This window comes from Cervus canadensis, chromosome 12 (assembly GCF_019320065.1).
Source record: "Cervus canadensis isolate Bull #8, Minnesota chromosome 12, ASM1932006v1, whole genome shotgun sequence".
NCBI classification, from domain to species: domain Eukaryota; kingdom Metazoa; phylum Chordata; class Mammalia; order Artiodactyla; family Cervidae; genus Cervus; species Cervus canadensis.
This window is the reverse complement of record NC_057397.1, coordinates 3,643,641-3,664,864: the sequence shown is the minus strand read 5'-3', so window position 1 is coordinate 3,664,864 and position 21,224 is coordinate 3,643,641. Positions and strand designations below refer to the sequence as shown.

Below are 21,224 nucleotides of genomic sequence, written 5' to 3'. Positions count from 1 at the left end.
TGAGGGTCACCCACTACTTAGGTGTTGGAGCTGGTCTTGGAATCTAGGTCTCCTAACTTCTTGTTGGAGCACCATCCCTGCTTCAGGCTCCCTTGGAGTCGTCTGTTCCGGGGGGCTTGTTCCAGGGTCTACAGGAGGCAGACAGGGGATGTGGCTGAGACCGAGGGCCAGTCTGCCGGCCTTCCTAATGGCCCCTTACGGATCTGTGGGCCCAGGACTGTCTGCTGCCCAGTTCTTCTGAAAAGCCCCAAATCAGGATCTTCATGTCAGATGTCATCATTGTCCAATGTTAGATCAATTTAAAAAACAAATCACTGAGCCAGCCTACTGGCACTTGGGACATTGGGCTGAGAACATTTTTTCTTAATGCTCTTTAAAAAACAGGAACAGAAGACAAGTTAATATAGGGTGCCGCAGTGCTCTGTGTATGGGGGGAGCAGAGGTCAGGCAGGCGGGATGAGAGGAAGCGCGCGGTGAAGTCGGACGGTGACAGGAGATAGGAGCTCACCCTTTCACCGAGCTCTTACTCCCTCAGCCCCAGGTGGTAAGAAGGGTGCACGGAACAGTCCTGTGGGCCGCTCTCTTTGGAGAAGACCCGAGGCCGGCGCTGTGCTCACTGCCCGATGCACTGGGCTGACTCGGGAGGCAGCCGCAGCCTGTGAGAGTGGCAGGCCCTGCGGACAGGGTGTCCGGGTCCCCTTGTCAGCGCGGTCCCCAGAGCTGACGCCGCGTCTGCCCGCGTTTCCTTCCCTCACGTGCAGTGACTTCAGCGAGTGCTCACGCCCGGCCAGGCCAGCCGGGGCCCCCCACACACACCCTCCCTCGCTCCCACGCTCCCTCTCTCCTTTGACAGGTTCTCCACGTGTCCTCCTGGCTGTTAGGAAATGACGCAGGCGCTGCAGCTGGGCCTCAGCTCTGGGTCCTGGCTTGCCTACACCGCGTCTCTGGCCACCTCGGAGCTGTGCCCGCCTGGGCCAGACTCTACACGTCTGAGCATGAACTGAGTCTGCTCCTCTCCCTCCCAGTACTTCTCTTTGCAACGGCATCTTCATCCTCAGGGTTCAGGCTGTGTGTCACCTCCCGGGAGCCCACCTGACTGTCCTGCAGAGCTCCTAGTTGCCCCCCTGATATGGAACTGACCAGGGGCTGGAAACAGTGGCTTACCGTCTATCTCGGTCACCTGCGAGCCCCGGAAGGAGAAGCGGGCAGGCAGCATTAGGCCTTTGTGTTCCCACGGGGAACTGTGTTCCTGGCTGAATCTTGGGGCTTGATAAATGGTCATTAACAAAGGAAACGGATGAAGAATTAGAATCTTAACTTCCGTGCATTTTTTTAAGGGTCAGTGTTTTGTTTAGTGTTTGGCTGTTTAGGATGGTTGGCTGCAAGGCACGCCCCCCCGCCCCAGGAGTGTGTGTGTGTCTGTGTGTGAGTTGTGTGCAGGGGACCCTAGGCCTGTGCCTGGTGAGCAGATGCCCATGTCATTGCTTCAGTCATATGCCATGTCCTACCCTCCGTGTAGAACATAGTGAATGCCCTTCTCTCATCTCTTAATGATTCACGTTGGAACAAGGCCCGCAGAAAGCTGTCCAGGAGGATGTAGACACTGGAGGAGACTTCATACTATTATGCTAACCTGGAGACCAGGCAGTAATTTCCCTCCTGGTGAATTAACGATCGGGGTCAGAGTGGCGTGTTCAGGAGAGTCGCAGATGGCCAAGCATATGGCGAGAGCAGGCAGGGTGCCCTCAGTAAGTAGCTGTCCTGATGATGTCGATTCCAGGCTTCTGAGATGAGTAAAAGAGAACCTCGAGCTGCCATTGGTTTAGAAGTCTGATGGACCACCAACTTGATGACTGGGATGTCCTCACGTGTCCTGCCCGTATCCCGTGTAACTGGCTCACGCTCACTGGCCGCCTGCCACCGTGCTGGAGGGAAACCAGCCCTGCGGTGTGCTTCCCTGGAGTTCCGTTCTGAGAGGCAGCCCTGTGTCCACAAGTTTGGATTCAGGACATCCAGGCTTGAGCCCTAGCCTTGTGATGTAGCCGATTCGATGGCCCAAGGCAGGTCTCTTCGATTTTTTGCAGTGAAGCAACTAATCTATAAAGTGGGGATATACCATCACAGTGTCATCCCTCACAGGTTGTGTGGAGTTTGGAGACGTTCTTACAGGGAGTGTGTCGTGAGCTGTGACGTACCACACACTTTGTTTCTGTGGTCACAGTGAGCGCTTAATGAGACCGCGTGCATCCTTGGAGAAGGCACCACCCAACCGTGGCCTATAGGAAGGGCTGCTTCTGCATTCAGTGACCTTCACCGCCCTTGGACGTAACTGTCTCCTGTTTGCTTCTTCCCGCTCAGGTGACCGACTTGACCCTACGGCCGTCAACATCCTCCAGCAGATCATCGAGCTGGGCAGCGAGACCCACGATGCCGCCGCTGTTGCCTCAGTGGTCGCCATGGCGCCAGGCACCGTGACGGTTGTGAAGCAGGTAGGACCCGCCCCTTGTCCTTAAATACGCCTCCTCACACTGCCACGCAGCCTCTGCCCCCTGCCCGCTTTGGTTTTCAGGGCTTTGACCTACCCGACGGGGAGTTTGGAGTGAAACTGATCTAGTCTCATACATTCTCTTATTCTTTTTTTTTTTTCAAGTTATTTATTCATTCATTTTTGGCTGTGCTGGGTCTTCGTTGCTGTGGCTGGGCTTTCTCTAGTTGCAGCGAGCAGGGGCTGCTCTCTAGTTTTGGTGTGAGGGCTTCTCACTGCGGTGGATTCTCTTGTTGCGGAGCACAGGCTTTGGAGCACACAGGCTCAGTCATTGGAACTCGCGGGCTTAGTTGCCCCGCGGCACCTGGGATCTTCCTGGACCAGGGGTTAAACCCGTGTCCCCTGCACTGGCAGGCTGATCCTGAACCCCTGGACCACTAGGGAGGTCCCGTTCTCTTCCTCTTGTTATGGGATTGATTGTATCTGCAAGAGCTCCATATGTCCGGGCCGTGATCCTGAGGAAGGTGCATCACCCCTTCCAGAATGAAGTGCCGGAAACTTCATTCCTTTCCTTTCAATGAAAGGAATCCCTGAGTGAAACGAGCGTGGTGTGGACGGGTCTGGACACATCTGTGGTCAAAAGCAGCCTCAGTGCCTAAGGCACGAGTCAGTGGAGCATGGAGGCCGTGGGGACTGCCAGAGGAGCCAGGAGGGCTTCCAGGGGCCTGGCCTTTTAAATACTAAACATCACTTGATGGAATCAGCACAGAGGATGGCTGAACTGAAGTGATGGGAAGAGGACGGCCACTCTGTCAGTAAAAGTTACTCCACTTATTGGAGTTGTTATACCGTCTGGCTCATTTCCTCTCCTCCTAACCTCAGAGGAGGCTTCACCATCTGTTAGGGTGCGGTGTGCGTCATGATCAAGTCATCCTGTTTGTCTGTCCATACCTCTCTACTGCCTCCAGCTTCACCATACAAGACTTGTAAGCTGGCTTACGCAAATGCTTAAGAAAACCAACACAGCAGGCACGTCAGAAAAAGGGCCGACCCAGGGTGTGCCGTTTAGAATTGAAGTTCAAGTTCGTGGAGAAAGTTGAATGGCAGACGGTAGCATTTTACACGGTTATCCATTGTTTCAGCGATTCACGCAGGAAGTGTTAGTAAGTGGCTGCAGTGTTCTCATTGCTGGCTCTCCAGGAGAGAAGCGACGTCTGCCGTCAAAGTGGTTACCCTGGTGGGAAAAAGATAAATAAGACAGAGAGGTTGTCAAACTGTGAACAAGGGCAGTGGAGAAAAGAAAAATCAGAAAGGGGGAGGGACAGGGGCTGAGGAAGTGGGGGCTGTGGGCTGTTTCATAAAGGGTTGCTGGGGCAGGGCACTGACGTTTGTCCCGAGACCTGGGAGAGGTGGGCTTCACTAGAACGATCCAAATCCTGCTGTCCCTGTGGTGCCAAGTGTGATGATAACAAGAAGGAAGCGTGAAACAGGTAACAGCAGAAGGGTAAGGTTTTCTCGGCAAATAACAAATAATTTCTGAATGCGGCTGTCCTCTCCCTGCGCGATGTGTTGTGACTTGCCTCCGATGACTCGGTGGGCTTCCCAGGGCTGCCCCCCGACTGCCCCCCACCCCCACCCTGAGGTGCGTCCAGGGCCAGGCCACAGCGCAGGCAGGGAGTTCAGACTAGGGAGCTCCCAGTGGAATTAGTGCATGCGGGTTCAGCTCTGGATTTCCGGCTCCTCAGACAAGACTTAGTGCGTCTAGATGATCGTTTGGATACTCCACATGTTTGTACTCCTCCGTTAGGATGCTGTCTCTCAGTGAGACCCCGGGCAGAGGTCAGACGGGACAGCAGGAGTTTGTTGTTTCAGGCTGCAGGGGCCGCATGTTCTGCCTTGTTGGGAGCCGATTCATAACGACTCTGGGCCAAACGCTCTCTCAGCTTTTCTTTGTATTTGTTAGATTGCGTCCTCAGTATGCCCCGTAATCTCTTCTGAAAGTCCTTGTCTGTATCGTGGCTTGTGGAGTCCCTAGCTAGACCCGGCCACTTTGGGAAGGGCATCAGGGGACCTTTGGCTGTTTCGGGCATGCTAGATCCTTTGCAGAACTTCAGGGAGGCGCCACCGCTGTGTCTCAAGACTTCCTTCTAGGAACAGGATGGATTTGCTGCTCCCTGGAGACATGATTTATTGCACGTCGCAGGCGGAGCGGTGATACCCGAGGTTGCGGGTGGAGGAGATGGCTTAGCTGTGTTCCGAGGCGTTAGGGTGACAGCGTGACGAGGGATAAGGCAGATAAGTCTCCGGTGCAGCCCTGTAAAAAGGGATAATGTGTTTGCAGTGGTGGAAAACAGGGGTACCCTTCAGTCTTCGGTTTATTCAAAGCAGGGCTCAGGGGTGTCACTGTTTAACGCGGGCCTGAGTCACTGCACTTGGAAATGTTCCCTGAGGCTGTGAGTCCTGTCCGCCTGGCTGACCTGGCGCATTAGGGGTTAACTGGGGGCGTCCCTGGTGGCTCAGACGGTAAAGAATCTGCCTGTGATGCATGATACCTGGGTTTGATCCCTGGGTTGGGAAGATCCCCTGGAGAAGGGAGTGGCTACCCTCTCCAGTGTTCTTGCCTGGAGAATTCCGTAGACAGAGGAACCTGGTGGAGATGTGAGTCGTGTTTGCCTGGCTGGCACCTGGAGTTCTAAGGCTGTTGATAAATGATGGATGGGAAAATGGATGGATGGACAGATGGGCAGGGAGGCCTCAGATGGCCCCTGCAATGCCTATGGGATTGCACTGTGTCAGGCTCCCCTAGCTAAAGGAATGACCTCTCTATTCAGTTGTCTTATTTAAGCTTAAATTTAGCTGTTTTTTTTTAAAATTTATTTATTTGGCCATTCCAGTTCCTTATTTGCGTTAATACAGGATCTTTAGTTGCAGCTTGCAGGCAGGATCTAGTTTCTTGACCAGAGATCAAACCCGGGCCCCCTGCTTTGGGTGTGTGGTGTCTTAGCCATTGGACCACTAGGGATGTCCCAATACATCTGTTTTTATTACAGAAATCAGTTTCTTTGTCTTTTTTTCTAACTAAATTCTGGTTTAGGATTTTCCAGTAGAGAAATCACATCTGTTTACCAAGTGTGCGTACGCCCCTCAGATATGGACTCTGGGGCACCTGCTGGGAATCAGTGATGTTCCCCTCACCCTGGATTTAGGATTGACTTGTTTGATCTCCTTGCTGTCTAAGATACTCTCAATAATGGTCCATGTAGTCAAAGCTTTGCTTTTCCCAGAGTCATGTACAGATGTGAGAGCTGGACCATAAAGAAGGCTGAGCAGCTAAGAATTGATGCTTTCAAACTGTAGTGCTAGAGAAGACTCTTGAGAGTACCTTGGATAGCAAGTCAATTCCAAAGGAAATCACCCCTGAATATTCATTGGAAGGACTGATGCTGAAGCTGAAGCTCTAATACTTTGGCCACCTGATGCGAAGAACTGACTCATTGGAAAAGACCCTGATGCTGGGAAAGATTGAAGGCAGGAGGAGAAGGGGACGACAGAGGATGAAATGGTTGGATGGCATCACCGCCTCAACAGACATGAGTTTAAGCAAGCTCCAGGAGATAGTAAAGGACAGGGAAGCCTGGCGTGCTGCAGTCCATGGGGTCACAGTATCTTATGGCCTCGTGATAATCCAGGGTCTTTCTGAGATAACTTGGGTGCTATCTGCTGCGGAGGTTACCCCTACACAGTAGGCGGCTGAGCTGGGCACCCCTTGGCTTAATTGAGGTGCCACACAATATTAACCTTCACGTGTTCATGTGGTACATTTCAAAGTATGAGGGCCTCTTTGTCAGCAGAAAGTCTTTGTTAATCCAGGCTACTGTTTACTGAGATACTACGTTGTCATAGAGACGATTTTGAGTCACAGACTTCAGTGTGAGGTGGCAGCCTTGGGAAGCACACACACCTTGGGACACCCTTGTTTCTAATCACAGGTGACATTTCCCCTCCAGGTTCAAGAATGAGAGCCACCTTGCAGGTCCTTGAAAGAGGCATGACTGAGGAGGGGCGACCCTCAGGAGTCCGCCACTTTCATCCGCAGGTCAAGAGCGAGCAGGTGGTCCTCCTTGTTCCTCCCCCGTGGAGTGAGGGGCTCGGTAGGGACTGTGGTTAGCAGGCCCTCTGGACAGGCCTGTGTCTCTGTCGCTGCTCCTGCGTCTCTGCAGCGCTTCCTAGAATCGCCGCTCTCCTGCTTTTGTTCCCTCCTACGTGCTGGAGGCTCAGACCCGCTCCCTCCAGACGGGGGGCAGGCCCTCACCCACTTCCCCGTGTAGACCCTCAGCCTGGCAGGCCTGGAATGATGCTGCCGCCATCCTGTTCAAAATCCCAAGTGTTCTTCTCACTTGCTTTTAGTGCTGATTAAAAATATAAACAAAAATCAAACCCCAAAGCAGAAGTTCCAGCTTTGTCAAAAGCACCCCGCCTCTCGAGGGCCCAGCAGGCAGCCCAAGAGGCAGTTTCCGTAGCCACTCTCGCTGGAGGAGGCACGTTGGTTGGCAGCCAACCTGGAATTGCTGTCTGTTACTTGTGGTTCGTTATTTCGGTGAGGAAATGCTGTGCACTCCTGTGGCTGTCCATGTACATCAGTCGCCTGTTTTCAGGGAAACTGGGGTCCAGGCTGTCCTGTTTTTCATGTAAGGCCCTGAGTCACGTGGTCCCCGGAACCTCTCTCACTCTCTCCGTCTGTATGGGGGCATCTGGTGGGGAGAAGCCACTCTTCAGAGGGGACTTCTCAAGTGCAGCCTCTTGAGTGGGGGGGCCTTGCTGCTGTGGTCCATCCTTCAGGGGAGCCCAGGATGGGCCTCCTGACCCGCCGGGGGCAGATATTGAGCATCCTCATAAGATTTGTGGCAAAACAATGGTGGGAGGGACTTGGAAGGTGATTTGTGTGAGGGAACAAAAGCTATGTTCATTGCTACTTAAAAACAGTCACTCCATTCCCTGAATTTGGTCTCTTAACTCTCAGTGAGAGACCTGATGGAAGAATCACACATCTGCATGAGATGCTCTTGTAAACCGTGGAAATCACAGGAGATACTGGCCGCCCGCGTTGCCGTAAAGGGAGACTGAGTTGAGGTCTCCCCCTCGTCCTGCACGGAGACGGCGCTGGGTGGAGCCACCCTGTTCTGTTATTCCTTTTAGCTCCAATAATCTGGGAGTTAATGAGCGTCCTTTCCTCGTTCCTGCAGAGGCTCTGTTGGAATCACACCATAAACAGACCTCTCCCCGACTCCCCCAAACACGTGCAAATAACAGGAGAGCCACCCCTTCTTTTCTCTCCACTCACATCTCTCCTCAGAACCTGCTCTGTCTTCAGATCACTTGCTTGTGAGCACAGGAAATTTTTATGCTTTTCCTCATCGCCAAACCCTGGCACCTTCAGTTGACTGTTCTGCTTCCCCGATACAGTGGCTTTACCACCACTGTGGTTCGTCTAAGGATTCTTTCCTGGAAGAGGGAGACTGTGTATGGTGTCAAAAGAACTGATGGTAGCTTCAGCCTTCCTCCTCTGGAAGTACTGCCAGTGTTTCTGTGTGTCCTCGCCGTGTGGTGGGAATGTCCCACACCCTCCCACGTGCGTTGACTCTGCAGGGTAGTGGCAGTCACGATGGATTTGTGCCTTGGAAGGCCCATGCCGGGGAGCCACCTGCCTTTCACAGGCGGTCAGATTCAATGCAGACTGCAGAACTGAGGTCATCAGCATCCCCTGTGCTTGCTGACCATCGGCTGATCTAATTCTGGATTCTCTGTTAGTGTTAGAAGCGATGCCTGCCATCCAGAGAGACGTCTACCTTTTATCTTCTGATTCCCAGTTCTTTTGATTGTTATATAAATGGGGAAGTCTCACCGACTCCTTTCTCTGTTTCTCCCTCTTATAGCCCTTCCCATGAGAGCCAGTTTTCACAGGCATGTTTTGATTGGTGAGGTCTGGCTCCTGCCTAAAGAACTTTGTGGCACAATTTATTTGATCCTGGGGCTCTGCCAACTTGAATTACATCAAGCATCTAATTACACACACAGGTAGCCTCTTCAAATATTTGCCCACTTCACATTGCTTGTGGAGTGCCTGCCGCCGAGCTGAGTGGTGACCTTCAGCATATAGATCCAGACAGTTCACTCGGGGGCTTGGCTATGGGTTACCCTCCTGGTCACGTCATGCCAGCTGCTGTCCTTGCTGAGCCTGCCTCAGCCATTTCAATCTTTGTCTTAAATACAACTTCCCTCAGTGATTTCCGCTTCTGGTGTGATGTCTGAGGCTGATATTCACGACTGCTTCCTTTCACGGCTCTTTTATGGCCTGCTGAGCCCTCCTATTCCGTGGCAGTGACTGAAAATTCCATCTCTTTGTGAAATTTTAAAAGTAAAAGTAAGTTCTAGTATATATCCATGATCATACGGGAAATTGTCTGAAAAAACAGAGAATAAAAGCTTTTCCCTACCCCATCCTGACACTCCTTTTCACGTAAGACGTTGTTCGCTGCCCCGAAGGTGTCAGTCATTGAACCCTGCTTCTGTTACCCTTTTCCCTAAGACCCGATTTCCCCTTGTGCCTCAGAAGCTGCAGCTCGGTTGGTGCAGTTTGCAAAATCCCACTTTATTTGAGTGTTAATACTCTTGTGTTTGAGGCTTCCCTGGTGGCTCAGTGGTAAACCCTCCCGACGATGCAGGAGACGCGGGTATGATCCCTGGGTTGGGAAGATCCCTTGGAGAAGAAAATGGCAACTCACTCCCGTATTCTTGCCTGGGAAATCCCATGGACAGAGGAGCGTGGTGGGCTACAATCCATGGGGTTGGGTCGCAAAGAGTCGGACACGGCTTAGCAACTAAACAACAACAGCCCGACTCTCGTGTTTGTTACTGTTTGCTCGGGTGCCCGTTTCCTGATCCGCGTCCTTGGCCAGGGCAGCTGGGGTTTAGTTGCCTCCTCCCGTCCCTGCAGCATCCCCTTGCTGGCTGAGATCTCTAGGTCTGCTGCAGATTTGGGGCAAAGGCAGGGCTGTGATAGGAGGACCCAGAGCTGCAATCACCATCGGAAGGGGGTCTGGTCCAGCCTTCCTCACGCTCGGCCCAGGGCAGTGCTGCTGCAGGCTGCTTCGTGCTCGTCACTCCCACTCGGGCGGGAGCGCCCGTCTTAGCCCAGAAGCTCCCCTAAGCAAGGCCTCTGGACCCCACACCCCGCCCCCTGCCTCCTGTCCATCTAGTAAATGCAGCTCTCCACTCCTCCTCCTGGAGTCTGTCTTCCCTCCTCGGCCTCTCTCACTCCGACGTCTGATCCATCAGCAAATCCTCTTCCTGCTGTGGGCGCTCACTTCGTAAGGTACCTTGAATTGTCCCTCTGTCCCCAGGCCGCCGCCCCCATCGAGCCCTGACTACGCAGAATGTGGTCCCCGGGCCAGCAGCATCAGCATCACGGAGCTTGTTAGAAATGCAGACCGTCTGGCAGACCCCCTCAGGCCTGCTGAATCAGACCCTGCATCGCACCATCGTCCCCTCCCCGGGTGGCTTGTGAGTGTCGTGGAGCCCAGGGAGGTCTGCCCTGAGCTGTCAGCCTCCCTCCCTGGTCACAGACCTGGCTCTTCACCAGGCCGCGTACTTTCTCCCTTGCAGCTCTAAAATCCAGTTTTCAGAAAGAGTGATCTTTTCAAAATGTGAACCAGATCCCGGCATCCCTGGGGGACCAGATTCCGGACGCTGAGCTAGGTGCGCTGGGGTGCCTGTGGTGGGGCAACCTGTGATTTCCAGTTGCGTGGATGCCCTGCCCGGGGAGCCTCAGCCCTGAAGACGGAGCCCCTTCCTGGATGAGCAGTGCACAGGGGGTCTCCTGAGAAGCCCATTTCAGGGCTCACCCCAGGCCAGGTCACAGTGGGTGGAGAAGGATGCAGCCAGTAGTGCAGTAAGCGGCTGAAAGGGAGCCAGACTGGCTGCACTTGACCCTGTGTTGTTCCCTTAATAGTGTGGCCTGGGGCAAAGCCCTTCTCCTCTCGGAAATTCTGTTGTTTCATCTGTAAAGTGGGGAAATAATAGAACCTACCCTGTGGGGCTGGTCTGCGGGTTATGCATAATTATGCAAATGAAGCAGCTGGCAGCGTGCCTGGCTCTGCTTGAGTCTAATCTTAGCTCCTGTCACAGGAGTGACAGAGCTCCTTAACTCCAGTCTGAGCTCCTACAAGTCAGCCACAACTGTTTCTGCTTCTGGAAGCTTCTGTGCAGCAGGCAGGTTCCAATGCAGCCGTCCAGGCCCCGTGCTCAGCAGTGAGAGTCCCAGCGTGGATGAAACACCTCCTGCTTCATAGCAGAGCCTGTTGCCTGGTCCAGGCAGATGGTTGCATCATGTTCAGGCTGGAGACAACATGACCCCCTCCCACATGCCGTGGTTGTGACATTCGGGGTCAACCCTCTGGAAAATGGACAAGGGCATGGCAACCCACTCCAGTATTCTTGCCTGGAGAATCCCACGGATAGAGGAGCCCGGCGGGCTGCAGTCCATGGGGTCACAAAGAGGACACAATTGAACGACGAACACACACAACATCCCTGGAGAAGGCCCTAGAGGAGGCTGATATGGAAAAGCTGGTGCCAAGCAGCATCATGGGACCTGCTGCCCAAAGTAACAGGGAGTTGGTTGGGGGGCTCTGAGCCAGAAGGGGCACCTGACTTCAACGCAGGGCCAGAGAGACCCCAAGTGGGCAGATCTCCCTACCCAGAGAGAGAAGTACACGTCGGAAGGAAGGGAGCTGTGGCCTGAGGAGCAGGAGGCGGTGTCCAGTGGAGTTTTTGCTCGGGGTCTGGGGCTGCTCACAGCAGTGCACGTGGTGGGCGTCAACCTCGGAGTTGCACTGGCCTCAGAGTAAGACCCTCACGGTCCCTGACTCTGTTCTTAGACCTACTTTGTTACTAACGAACCTACCTGGGTGAGTTTGAAGAGTGATTGGAGTGGTTTATGTTTTGTTATGATTGACATTCTTTAAACAGGATGCTCTGACAAACCTAGACATCATATTAGACCAGTAGAGGCATCACTTGCCGGCTGAGATTCATCTAGTCAAAACTATGGTCTTTCCTGAAGTCTTGTACAGATAAGAGAGTTGGACCATAAAGAAAACCGAGTGTCGAACAATTGATGCTTTCGAATTGTGCTAGAGAAGACATTTGAGAGTCCCTTGGATTGCAAGATCAAATCCGTTAATCCTAAAGGAAATCAACTCTTCATATTTATTGGAAGGACTGATGCTGATGCTGAAGCTCCAATACTTTGGCCACCTGATGCCAAGAGCCAACTTACTGGAAAAGACCCTGATGCTGGGAAAGATTGAAGACAGGAGGAGAAGGGGGCGACAGAGGATGAGATGGTTGGATGGCATCACCCATACAAGGGACACGAGTTTGGGCAAACTCCGGGAGATAGTAGAGGACAGGGAAGCCTGGCGTGCTGCAGTCCCTGGGGTCTCAGAGTCAGACACAACTTAGCGACTGATCAACAGCAAACAGAAGCCAGGTGTGCTGAGTCGCTGAGAGTTCGGTCTGTCTCTCTTGAGCAGGGCTGGCGGCTCTGAAGGTCCTGGGGGGAACACGGTGTGTCCTGCCAGCTCCATGTCCTGGTCCCCAGGGTCTCCTGGAGGCTGCCCGTCACCTGTGTTGAAGGACACAGAGAGAAACTTCTAGAGGAAACAGATTGCTGGCTCGCAGGAAGAAGAGTCCACCGCTGAGGCGAGAAGCCAGTGCCACCTCCCGGCCCAGCACGGAGCAGGGCCCTGGGGACGGCAGGGGGAGGAGTCTGTCAGGCCCAGGTCTCCATGGAGCGCCCGCCCCAGGTCCGGGGGCTGGTGAACATCAGCAGGGCGGAGGTCTTTTGTGCTGAGCCACGTGCAGAGGGAAATGCACCCAAATGGAGTGGAGGGGGCTTCAGTGAGCACGGTATTGGGAACCCTGCCTGACCGGAGAGTGGTCCACCTGTGGACGGGCTGCCAGGCAGGGGGAGGCTTCCAGGAGAAGCGCATTCCCCCCACACCCCGCCCCCTCAGGGCCGGGTGCCTGCCAGCAATGCGGAGCCCAGGCATGTGGGGCAGTCAGTGGAAATTAGCGTATGTGTGCTGACGGGTCGCCAAAAGGCAGCATCCCGCGCAGCAAACTTGTCTAAATATCAGAAGATACTTAGAGGCGGTCAGAAGCCACCACCTGCCCCCTCCCTCCCTGTCGCTGGGAAGATACTCTGTTTGGGTTCTGTTTGAAAATATCTCTGGAGGCAAACATTAGACTCATTCACGTCAGGCCTGCGGGAAGCTCCGTGCTGTGTGCACATTGTCCGGAGGAGGGTGTGCTAATCAAGACGCGGGGGAGAGGGCCGTGTGGAGGTGGCAGTGGTGGGGACGCTGCCCTGGAGGGGCTGACCCACGAGCAATCATGAGCACCTCACGCCGCTTCACACCCCTGCCCTGTGCCAGGCTCTGGGTCCCCGCTGTTTCTTAATTCTCAAGTGAGGTCATGCCACCCTTCCCGCTGTACCACCGTTCACAGCAGAAGGATTCTGTTTTCCTGAGCCCCCTGGTTTACTGAGATCACACCAATCTGCGCTCAGACGCCTGAGAAACACAGCGGGTCCTGGCCACGCACTCCTCCTTTTTGCTACCTGGGCCCCTGCCTCTAACCCAGCTGCCTGCCCAGTCGGTCTGGCCAACGTGCAAGCCTTTCCACGCTCATCCTGTGACGAACTCGAGGTCTCTCTTCCCGTTTCCGGGCAAAGAGACACGCCTGTTCCCCCCAGGCCAGGACCCCCCTGACCAAGGCCACTCTGTGCAGGGGGCTCCCTGGTGCCCTGGCGTCTCAGCACTGGGGAGCCCAGTGTCGCCAGATGGACCCCTCAGCGTCTCAGAGCAAGGACACGCTAGCGGGGACTTTTTATCGAGCAGTCAGTCTTTACAACCTGGACTTTGCACTGTTTATGGGGTGTGTATTTTCAGAAAAGAAGAAAGTATCTGCTGTTTGCTTGCAACCAAGAGCAAAATACGGTGGGGTGGGGGGGGGGAAGATGCCGTTGTCTCATGAAAGCGGGCATGCGTCACAGGCCTCCTCCCTTCCCAGGGGATTCATGCTCTTTTTTTAAAAGGCTTTAAATTTTCTTTGATCTCTGGAATGGTTTCTCCCTGTCTGTGAATATCTTTTGCTATCTTTTGATGTTTCCACAAATTTCTTGCACATAGTATTCACCTCCTCTTTTTTTTGATCCCCTAGGTATGTATATATTTTTAGAGTTGAGAATTTATGATGCTTTTTTATAAACCATATTCGTTTATACCTTTTCTTTCCTCTATAAATTCAGGATCATATTTACCATTTCCCTTTGTTTCTCATTCAGGCAATGCCACACCTGACCTAGGGTTGCTACAGTAAACATGCTTGCTTATTAATCTTGGAAAATGGGTCTGCAGTCTCCTATTGAGAATGCTGGAGGAAGCTCTTGCTTGGCTATAATTTAAGCAGTGAGTGAAACCCTAATTGCTGGAAAAAATAAGACACCTTCCCTAGAGCTTCAACACACCCAGGGGAGCGTTTCACCTAAAGGAACTGACCACAGGGTTCTTTTTCATTATTGTTTTCCGGTTTGTCGTGTTTGGATTTTTGTCTGCAGCCCTCTAATTCTCTGTATCCTGGAGTCTGACAATTTCTGCAGTGCAAGGGACCTTAGAGGATGTTTGCATTCTTTCAATTCCTGGAAACCCTCCATTGTTCAAGACCGGGGTCATCTGCAGGAAACCACTGCTGACCACCACCCGCTCCCTGCCCTCCCAGCCCTGCCCCACCCTGGGGGTCCAGGAGAAGTGTCCTCTCCAGTCCCTCCACTGAACTGGAGACCCTTTTGTGTCTAGAACGTGGGAGACCCACAGTTCTGTCTCCAGCCTCTAGCAGTGTCTGACAATTAACTCTCAGCTTGAGCGTTTGAAATACAGGGGGCTGAGTGTGTGACAGACGAGAGCCAGATACTTGTCCGATGGCTTATTCAGTAAGTGGTTCATTGTCCAGAGGTGTCCAGACAGAGCCCACTGCTCTGTCTGTCTTGCAGAGCAGGTGCTAATGTAACATGTCCCTGTTCCAACCAAGGCCGCACCTTTGCCGCCCCACAGCCATTGTAGGCAACTGCCCTTCAGATCTGCTCCTGACTTTAAAGCTTGTTTTCATCCCTCTTCTGGTTTCTCAGTTGCTCTGGGCCCAGGGAACCTTTGTCTGCCCACCCACTGGCCACCATCATCAGGCGATGCTCCGAGGGGCCTGACTGCATGTGGGGACCCCGGCGAGCAGCGTTTTATGCTGCAAGGTCCCTTCAGAACCAGACCTTGTCTTCCTGAGAAAATCAGCCTCCACTCGATAGCCACATCAGCCTCCTGCAGGGTCCACTGCATTCACTCTGCACAGTGACTCCCATTCCTGCTGCTGCAGGGGATGTGCGGCCTTGGGACCGCTTTCATCTTCTCGGGGCGCAGGCTGAGGGGACACGCGGCCTTGGGACCTTTGCCCTCGTCGTCTTCTCCCGGGGTGCAGGCCGAGTGCCCGATGGACTGCTCTGGAGAGGTCAGCTTTTCCACAGCTGAGGCAGGAGCTTGAGTGACGGAGGGGCTCCAAGCAGGGCAGTCACATTTCGGGGAGGGCCAGGCGGCCGGCAGGGTACTGGGTGCAGGGCGGCGGCTCCGGCCATGCAGGGTCTGGCTGGGCAGGGACACCCGGGGGGCTGTGTGGAGCGTGGGGACACGCAGGATGGCACGCAGGATTGTGGGCTGCCCTCTTTTCATTTATTCACTCAAAAGCCCTCTTGTCACTCATGGCAGAGTTTGTAGGGCGGGTGAGGGGGCTGAGCATCCGGTCTTACAGACGGGACCCTCTCCATGTCTTTGGGAGGCAGGGCAGAGGTGTGGACTGGGGTGCAGGCCAGCCCCATTCGTTTCCCAGATGCCCCTTAGCCGCTGTATCTTTGTGGAAAGGATGGGGTCTTGACGGGAAACTCCGAAAGAGAAGAGCCCTGCAGAGCGCCGGGCTCTGTTTGTGATCTGCTCTAGACAGCGCTCGTGGTAAAGACCCCGCCTGCCAATGCAGGAGACTTAAGAGACCCTGGTTCGATCCCAAGGTCAGTAAGAGCCCCTGGAGGAGGGCATGGCAAGCCACTCCAGTATCTTGCCTGGAGAATCCCGTGGACATAAGAGCCTGGTGGGCTACAGTCCATAGGGTTGCAAAGAGTTGGACATGACTGAAGTGACTTAGCACACACACGCACAGGGAAGAAAACTAGATTCTGGAACACTCAAGGTGGGCAGAGCTGCAGAACTCAGAGCCTGATTTAGTGAATAATTTGCACAGTCCTGTGGGTTAAGGTTTTCCATTAAGCTCTCTGTGCTGCTAATAATTTAGCTGGAAGATGTGTTAGATACAGCACTTGGGGAAAATGGAGTACCCATCTTGGGGGATAATGACACCGTGAAGGCAGATTATTTCTACCGTGGAGAACAATTGTAAGCCTGTGCTAATAGATTAAACTGCTAGAGCGATCGTTCTGAACAAAGAAAATGGTCGAGAGCTATACAGTCAGCCCTAAACTGATTAGGACGGGTAGAGAGCCATAATTTAGCCCTACTGATCTATGACGCGTCATCTCTTTAGTCGCCGCCACACAGCACCAGCCAGGGAAGGTCCCTGGACTTGAGGTCACCTGGATTAACATCCAGATTTGAACTACCTTCCAGCCCACTGACCTTAGATGAGTCATGGGCACTAGAGGTTTCCCTGAGATGCCCAGGCCACAAGATGCCATGTGCAAGTGACGGGCCTGGGGTGAGGAGAGCGTCCCCTGGGTGCCATGGGGGCAGCGAAGGAAGTCTGTGCTTTGCAGAAACAGAAAACATAGAAGCAGAGTGTGGGTCATGTCTGAGGTGGAGTGCATGAGGGTGAGGGAAGGGCTCAGAACCCGCCTCTGAGATGCAGCCCTCCACGCCTCCCAGTTCCCGTTTCCACAGCCTCACGTGAAGCCGGGCATTTGCACATGCAAGCTCGTGAGACCGTGAACTTGGGCCAGCACCAGGCGGCGACCGAACCCTGGGTGTCGTAGTTACGCTTTGAACGCCCCTCCCACGACACCTGTGCCGGCCAGGAGGGTCACCCTTTGCAGAATTTCTGTGGCTGCACATTCACCTTCGTCTTCATCACTCTTCCTGGTGAAGTAAGCCCAGAGGACGGCGTTTGGAAAGTTCATTTTTGCTCTCAGAACTGGCAGTGCATGAACCGAACTGGTGATCCTATCTGGAAGGTGGGGACCCTGCCCAGTGAGTTTGGCAACTAGCAGAGCGATGGGTACATGCCTGCTCTTTGCTGCCTCCCCTCCGCCCTCCCTCCGTCTGCAGACACCACCGCCTTCCACAAAGTGGCCCCAGCCCTTACGGGACAGAGTTAGCACGTGATCTTCCCTTGTTTCGAGCCCCGAGGCCTCATCTTGGCCTCTGCCCTTCTTCCCACATCTGTGGGCGGTGGTCATGCCTCGGTCATCCTGGGCCCTCCTGGGCCGGCTCCTGGGGGCCCGCCCTGCCACCTTGGGGACAGACATTGCAGGCTCTGCTCATCCGAGGCCGGGCCCGGAGGGGTCTCCTTGTCTGCGCAGCGGTGTCAGCCCTGATGAGTCCTCAGGTGTTAGAGTTCTTCCAGAGGATGGTGACGTCCGCCGTTGGTGACTTCTTCCTTGTTCGGGGCTTCGCCTCTGACGGCAGTCGCTGTGCATGAAGAGTGCTGTCACGCCAGGAGTGCGTCTCAAAGCTCGTGTATTGGTGGATCTCGCCTGTTTTATCACCACTGTGGCATCTGTTTACCTGAAGTCGATGGGCTTGATTTGCCCACGTGAGGTCCTGGAACCGCAGCATAAATGCCGCATGCCCCCCGACTCCTTACTTTCATGCGGCATTGACCGACAGTTCAGAGGAAAGTGTTTGTCCAGTGTTCCCTCCCCGCTTCCCCACCCTTCTGTCAGGTTCCCTCTTTCAAAGTGAAGTAAATCAATATTTACTTCTAAAGTCTTGGTTCACAGTACATTTTCCCGTTTCATGAAATTGAAACAAACAGTAAAAGAAGGGGAGATAAAAGGCCTCCATCTACTGTAGAAAGACAGCTCAGACTAAATGTGCTAATAGTTGCCACTCAGAGTATCTCTCTAGCTTCTGGAAAGTTCTGTGCAAGTTGGAGGTTCCTTCCAATCAATAACTGTGTGGCGCCCACCCCAGATGGACCTCATCCGATTTCTTCTCTGAATTAAACCTGACCACGTTGCCCCCAACACAGCCCTTCCTGCTAGCAGGGAATGGCTCAGGCCCAGGGCTGAGGGAGACCCCTGGAAACCCGAACGTGGGTCCCAGAGATGGTGTGGGTCATGTTTACAGGGGGCTGGGCAGGGAGGAAACTGTAACCCAGGCTCCAGCCAGCGGGGAGTCAGAAAGTGTTTCACAAGTGGGAGCTCACAGAGGCCACCCGGGCAAGCCCGCTGCTCCGGGTCTCTCCTGGGGGTCCTGGGAGCCCTTGCTCCTTCTGTCCCTGCTCTGCCTGGAGCACACTCCCGTGCCTCCCCTGGAGGCTGCCCTCCCGCTCGGTCAGAGCATCACCCTGTCCTGTGTCTGCCCCCCCAGGCTGGTTTTCCCCCGCGTGCTCCCCTAGCACCCACATCATTCACCTGCAGCCAGCGGAGCACCCTTCTGCAGACACTGGGTGCTTGCTCCTGGCCCACACCCGCCCTGCCTGGATCTGGGGGGAGCTGTGCCACGGCAATGACGTCCTGGCCCTCAGAGAGCTCCGTCCACTGAAACGAGGACGGTCGTGTTGAATGGAATGAATGAATGAACGAGTAACTGACAGGCTGCAGTCCCTCAGGAAAACGTTGTTAGCACATGAATGAAGGCCTGGAAGGCGCGGTGATGTTATCAAGCACCCACTCTGCTTACAAAAGCTTCTTCGGTTCTCCGAGCCATTCTGTGAAGTGGGCATTCTAATTTCTGTTTCACAGATGAGATAGCAGAGGGTCATGGGGGAAAGTGGCCTTTCCGAGGCCCATAGCCCACAGCGAGGGAGCTGCTGTTGGAGCCCCACCAAGTGCAGGACAGAGGTAATTCCTGCCTCGCCTTCACGCCCCCCTGGGCAAGGCCGGTCTCCCTGACGTCTGTTCCTGTGTCCGACGCGGTCATTCCCCAGCTCAGCCAGCCTGGGCCCTTCACTTTCCTCCTGGACTGGTTTTCTGTTAGTCGTTTTTGCACCTCTTAGGGTCACAACACTCTCTAATTCTTGCCTATGGTATCTGTATTATTTCTCTTCTCAAGATCAAAAGCAGTTGTAAAACAGACCAGAACACAGAGTCAGGGCTTTGGCAGCAGCTGGCGTTTGGCCTTGTCTGGAGTCGGCCTGCTCTGTAGGCAGTCGCCGTGATTCCTCTGGTCCCGGCTGGACCCCGAAGCGGGGCCCGCCTTGTGACCTCTCTCTCGCCCTCCCGCAGGTCACGGACGAGGAGCCCAGCTCCAACCACACGGTCATGATCCAGGAGACCCTCCAGCAGGCCTCCGTGGAGCTGGCCGAGCAGCACCATCTGGTGGTGTCGTCCGACGACGTGGAGGGCATCGAGACGGTCACCGTCTACACGCAGGGCGGGGAGGCCTCGGAGTTCATCGTCTACGTGCAGGAGGCCGTGCAGCCCGTGGAGGAGCAGGCTGCGGGGCCGCCGGCCCCCGAGCTCTAGGGGACCCGCGGCGTGCCATGGAGCCGCGAGGCGCCCAGGGAGGCCCCAGACCAGGGCTCTGCACGCGCTCGCCTCTGCCCTCCCGGCTCCAGCAGCCACGTGGGGCCCTCCTGGCCCTCCTCTGGGTGGCGAGGCCATCGGTCGGCATCACCAGCAATACGGGGGCCCCCTCTCCCCTCCCCGCAGCAGACACACACACACAGCCACCCCACTTCATCCGCTTCCAGGAGGGCTTGCGCATCAACTCCCCCCAGACAGGGCTCTCCCGAGGCAGCCCCTTTGCGTCGAGATTCAGAGACCACCCCTCCCCACCCCAGTCCTCACCAGCACCTTCCCTGGATCATGGCCCCAGCCGCGCCCCTCGCCCCGTGTACGTGCCCCATCTTTCTCTGGGACAGCCCCAGATGTGACCGAGAGACAGCCGCCAGAGGAGGTGACCTTACCGTTTCTGAATCACTTAGGAGAGAAACGAGGGGAGGGATGGACGTGCAGAGTCCCGCCCTCCTGGAGCCTCCGAGGCGCTTACTATCATGTGACGTGAGCGTGATTCGATGACCCTCCCAGTCCCCATCCCAGGTGGGGGTGGTCTCAGCTTCCTTTCTTGGAATTCTTTTGCTTTTCCAATAAATGCACTTTTTCCTATTCCCTTCCCACTCTAAGGAGGTGGGGTGGATAGAGTTGAAGCATTCCTCTACCTGAGTCCTTCTCCTCCTTTAGGTTGGTGGGTTTATGTGCCCCCCCCCCACTACCCAGGGCCACCCCCTCTGAGACCCTGGGCCCCAGAACTCGACGGTGATGGTCAGGTCGTTCTCCCTCCAAAGCACGAGCCTTGTTTTGGGGTCACTATTAGAGGCCAGTGGTCTTCCCTTCCACTTCCTGGCACCTCACTTTGGTTTGCTGCAGCCTAGAGAAGGCAGCGGCCACTCCCTGCTTCAGGAGGGGCAGTAAACCCACCGTCAGGCCTTCCCGATGCTCCTAAGTCTGACCTTTTTGTCCAGGGGCTCTTGGTAAACCCATACCTTTTGCGCCTCTGCTGTGTGACAGCTTTGCGGGGGTATCAAGGCAAGTACCGCCACCCCCCGTCCAGCCCTGGGGTCTCCTGACGGCGTCACTCACTGTCCAGCTCACTGAGGTCAAGATTTTTTTTTTTAATCAAATGAAGTTTTATTTAATTTATAGTGATTCTAACCAATTATTTGAATAAACCATCCTTTTGAGGTGTAAAATGCCAAACTGTTGCTTCATGGTTTTCGACTTTCACATTTCTAGACTACACAATGAAATAATGGAAGGACATGTCATAGGAGGACTCACAAAACTGTTCATGTGAAACGAAGCCCATGATGCTATTTGGGTACCAAAAACAGCTAAAAGTTTTGGTTCAGTAATGAAGAAAAAAGCTTGAGAATCGTTTTCAATCCTACAGCGGCTAGTTCTCTTTTGTGGCCAAGGAAGACATTATTGACCCATTTTCAGTGAAGAATGGGGCCTCCCTGGGGGATCCGTGGTAAAGAATCCACCTATAAATACAGGAGATGAAGGTTTGATTCCTGGATCGGGAAGATCCCCTGAAGAAGGAAATGGCAACCCACTCTAGTATTCTTGCCTGGAAAATCCCACAGTCTGTGGGATTGAGAGTTGGACAGGACTCAGCGACTAAACAACAACACTAAAGAATGAACTTTGAGTTATTCTCTAGTAAGGATGGTGGGTTTTTCACCAATCTTGGTAAAAGTGAATGGTACAACCAAATGATGGGTTTTTTTCCCTCAGTGTTTAGAAGCTTGTGTTTTTGTTTGTTTCTTGCTGTGTGGTTGACCTACACACTATGTTAGTTCGAGGTACATGGGATAGTCACTGGATATTTTTATACATTACAAAATGATTGCCACAGTTAGTCTAGTATGCTCGATGTGTCACGCAGGTGACGATAAGACTCAG

General features: G+C 54.1%; 1 protein-coding gene across 2 annotated transcripts in view; it reads left to right on the top strand.

The window, feature by feature from the left end:
* The window catches only part of ZFAT (zinc finger and AT-hook domain containing), a 140,759-nt gene extending 120,243 nt beyond the window's left edge, over positions 1 to 20,516 (top strand). For both annotated transcript variants that reach the window (XM_043483276.1, XM_043483275.1), the window contains 2 exons: positions 2,359 to 2,489; positions 19,044 to 20,516. In XM_043483276.1, coding sequence (XP_043339211.1) covers positions 2,359 to 2,489; positions 19,044 to 19,283 — 371 coding nt within the window. In that variant the 3' untranslated portion in view covers positions 19,284 to 20,516. The remainder of the gene's footprint in view (positions 1 to 2,358; positions 2,490 to 19,043) is intronic.
* Positions 20,517 to 21,224: the final 708 nt, after the last annotated feature.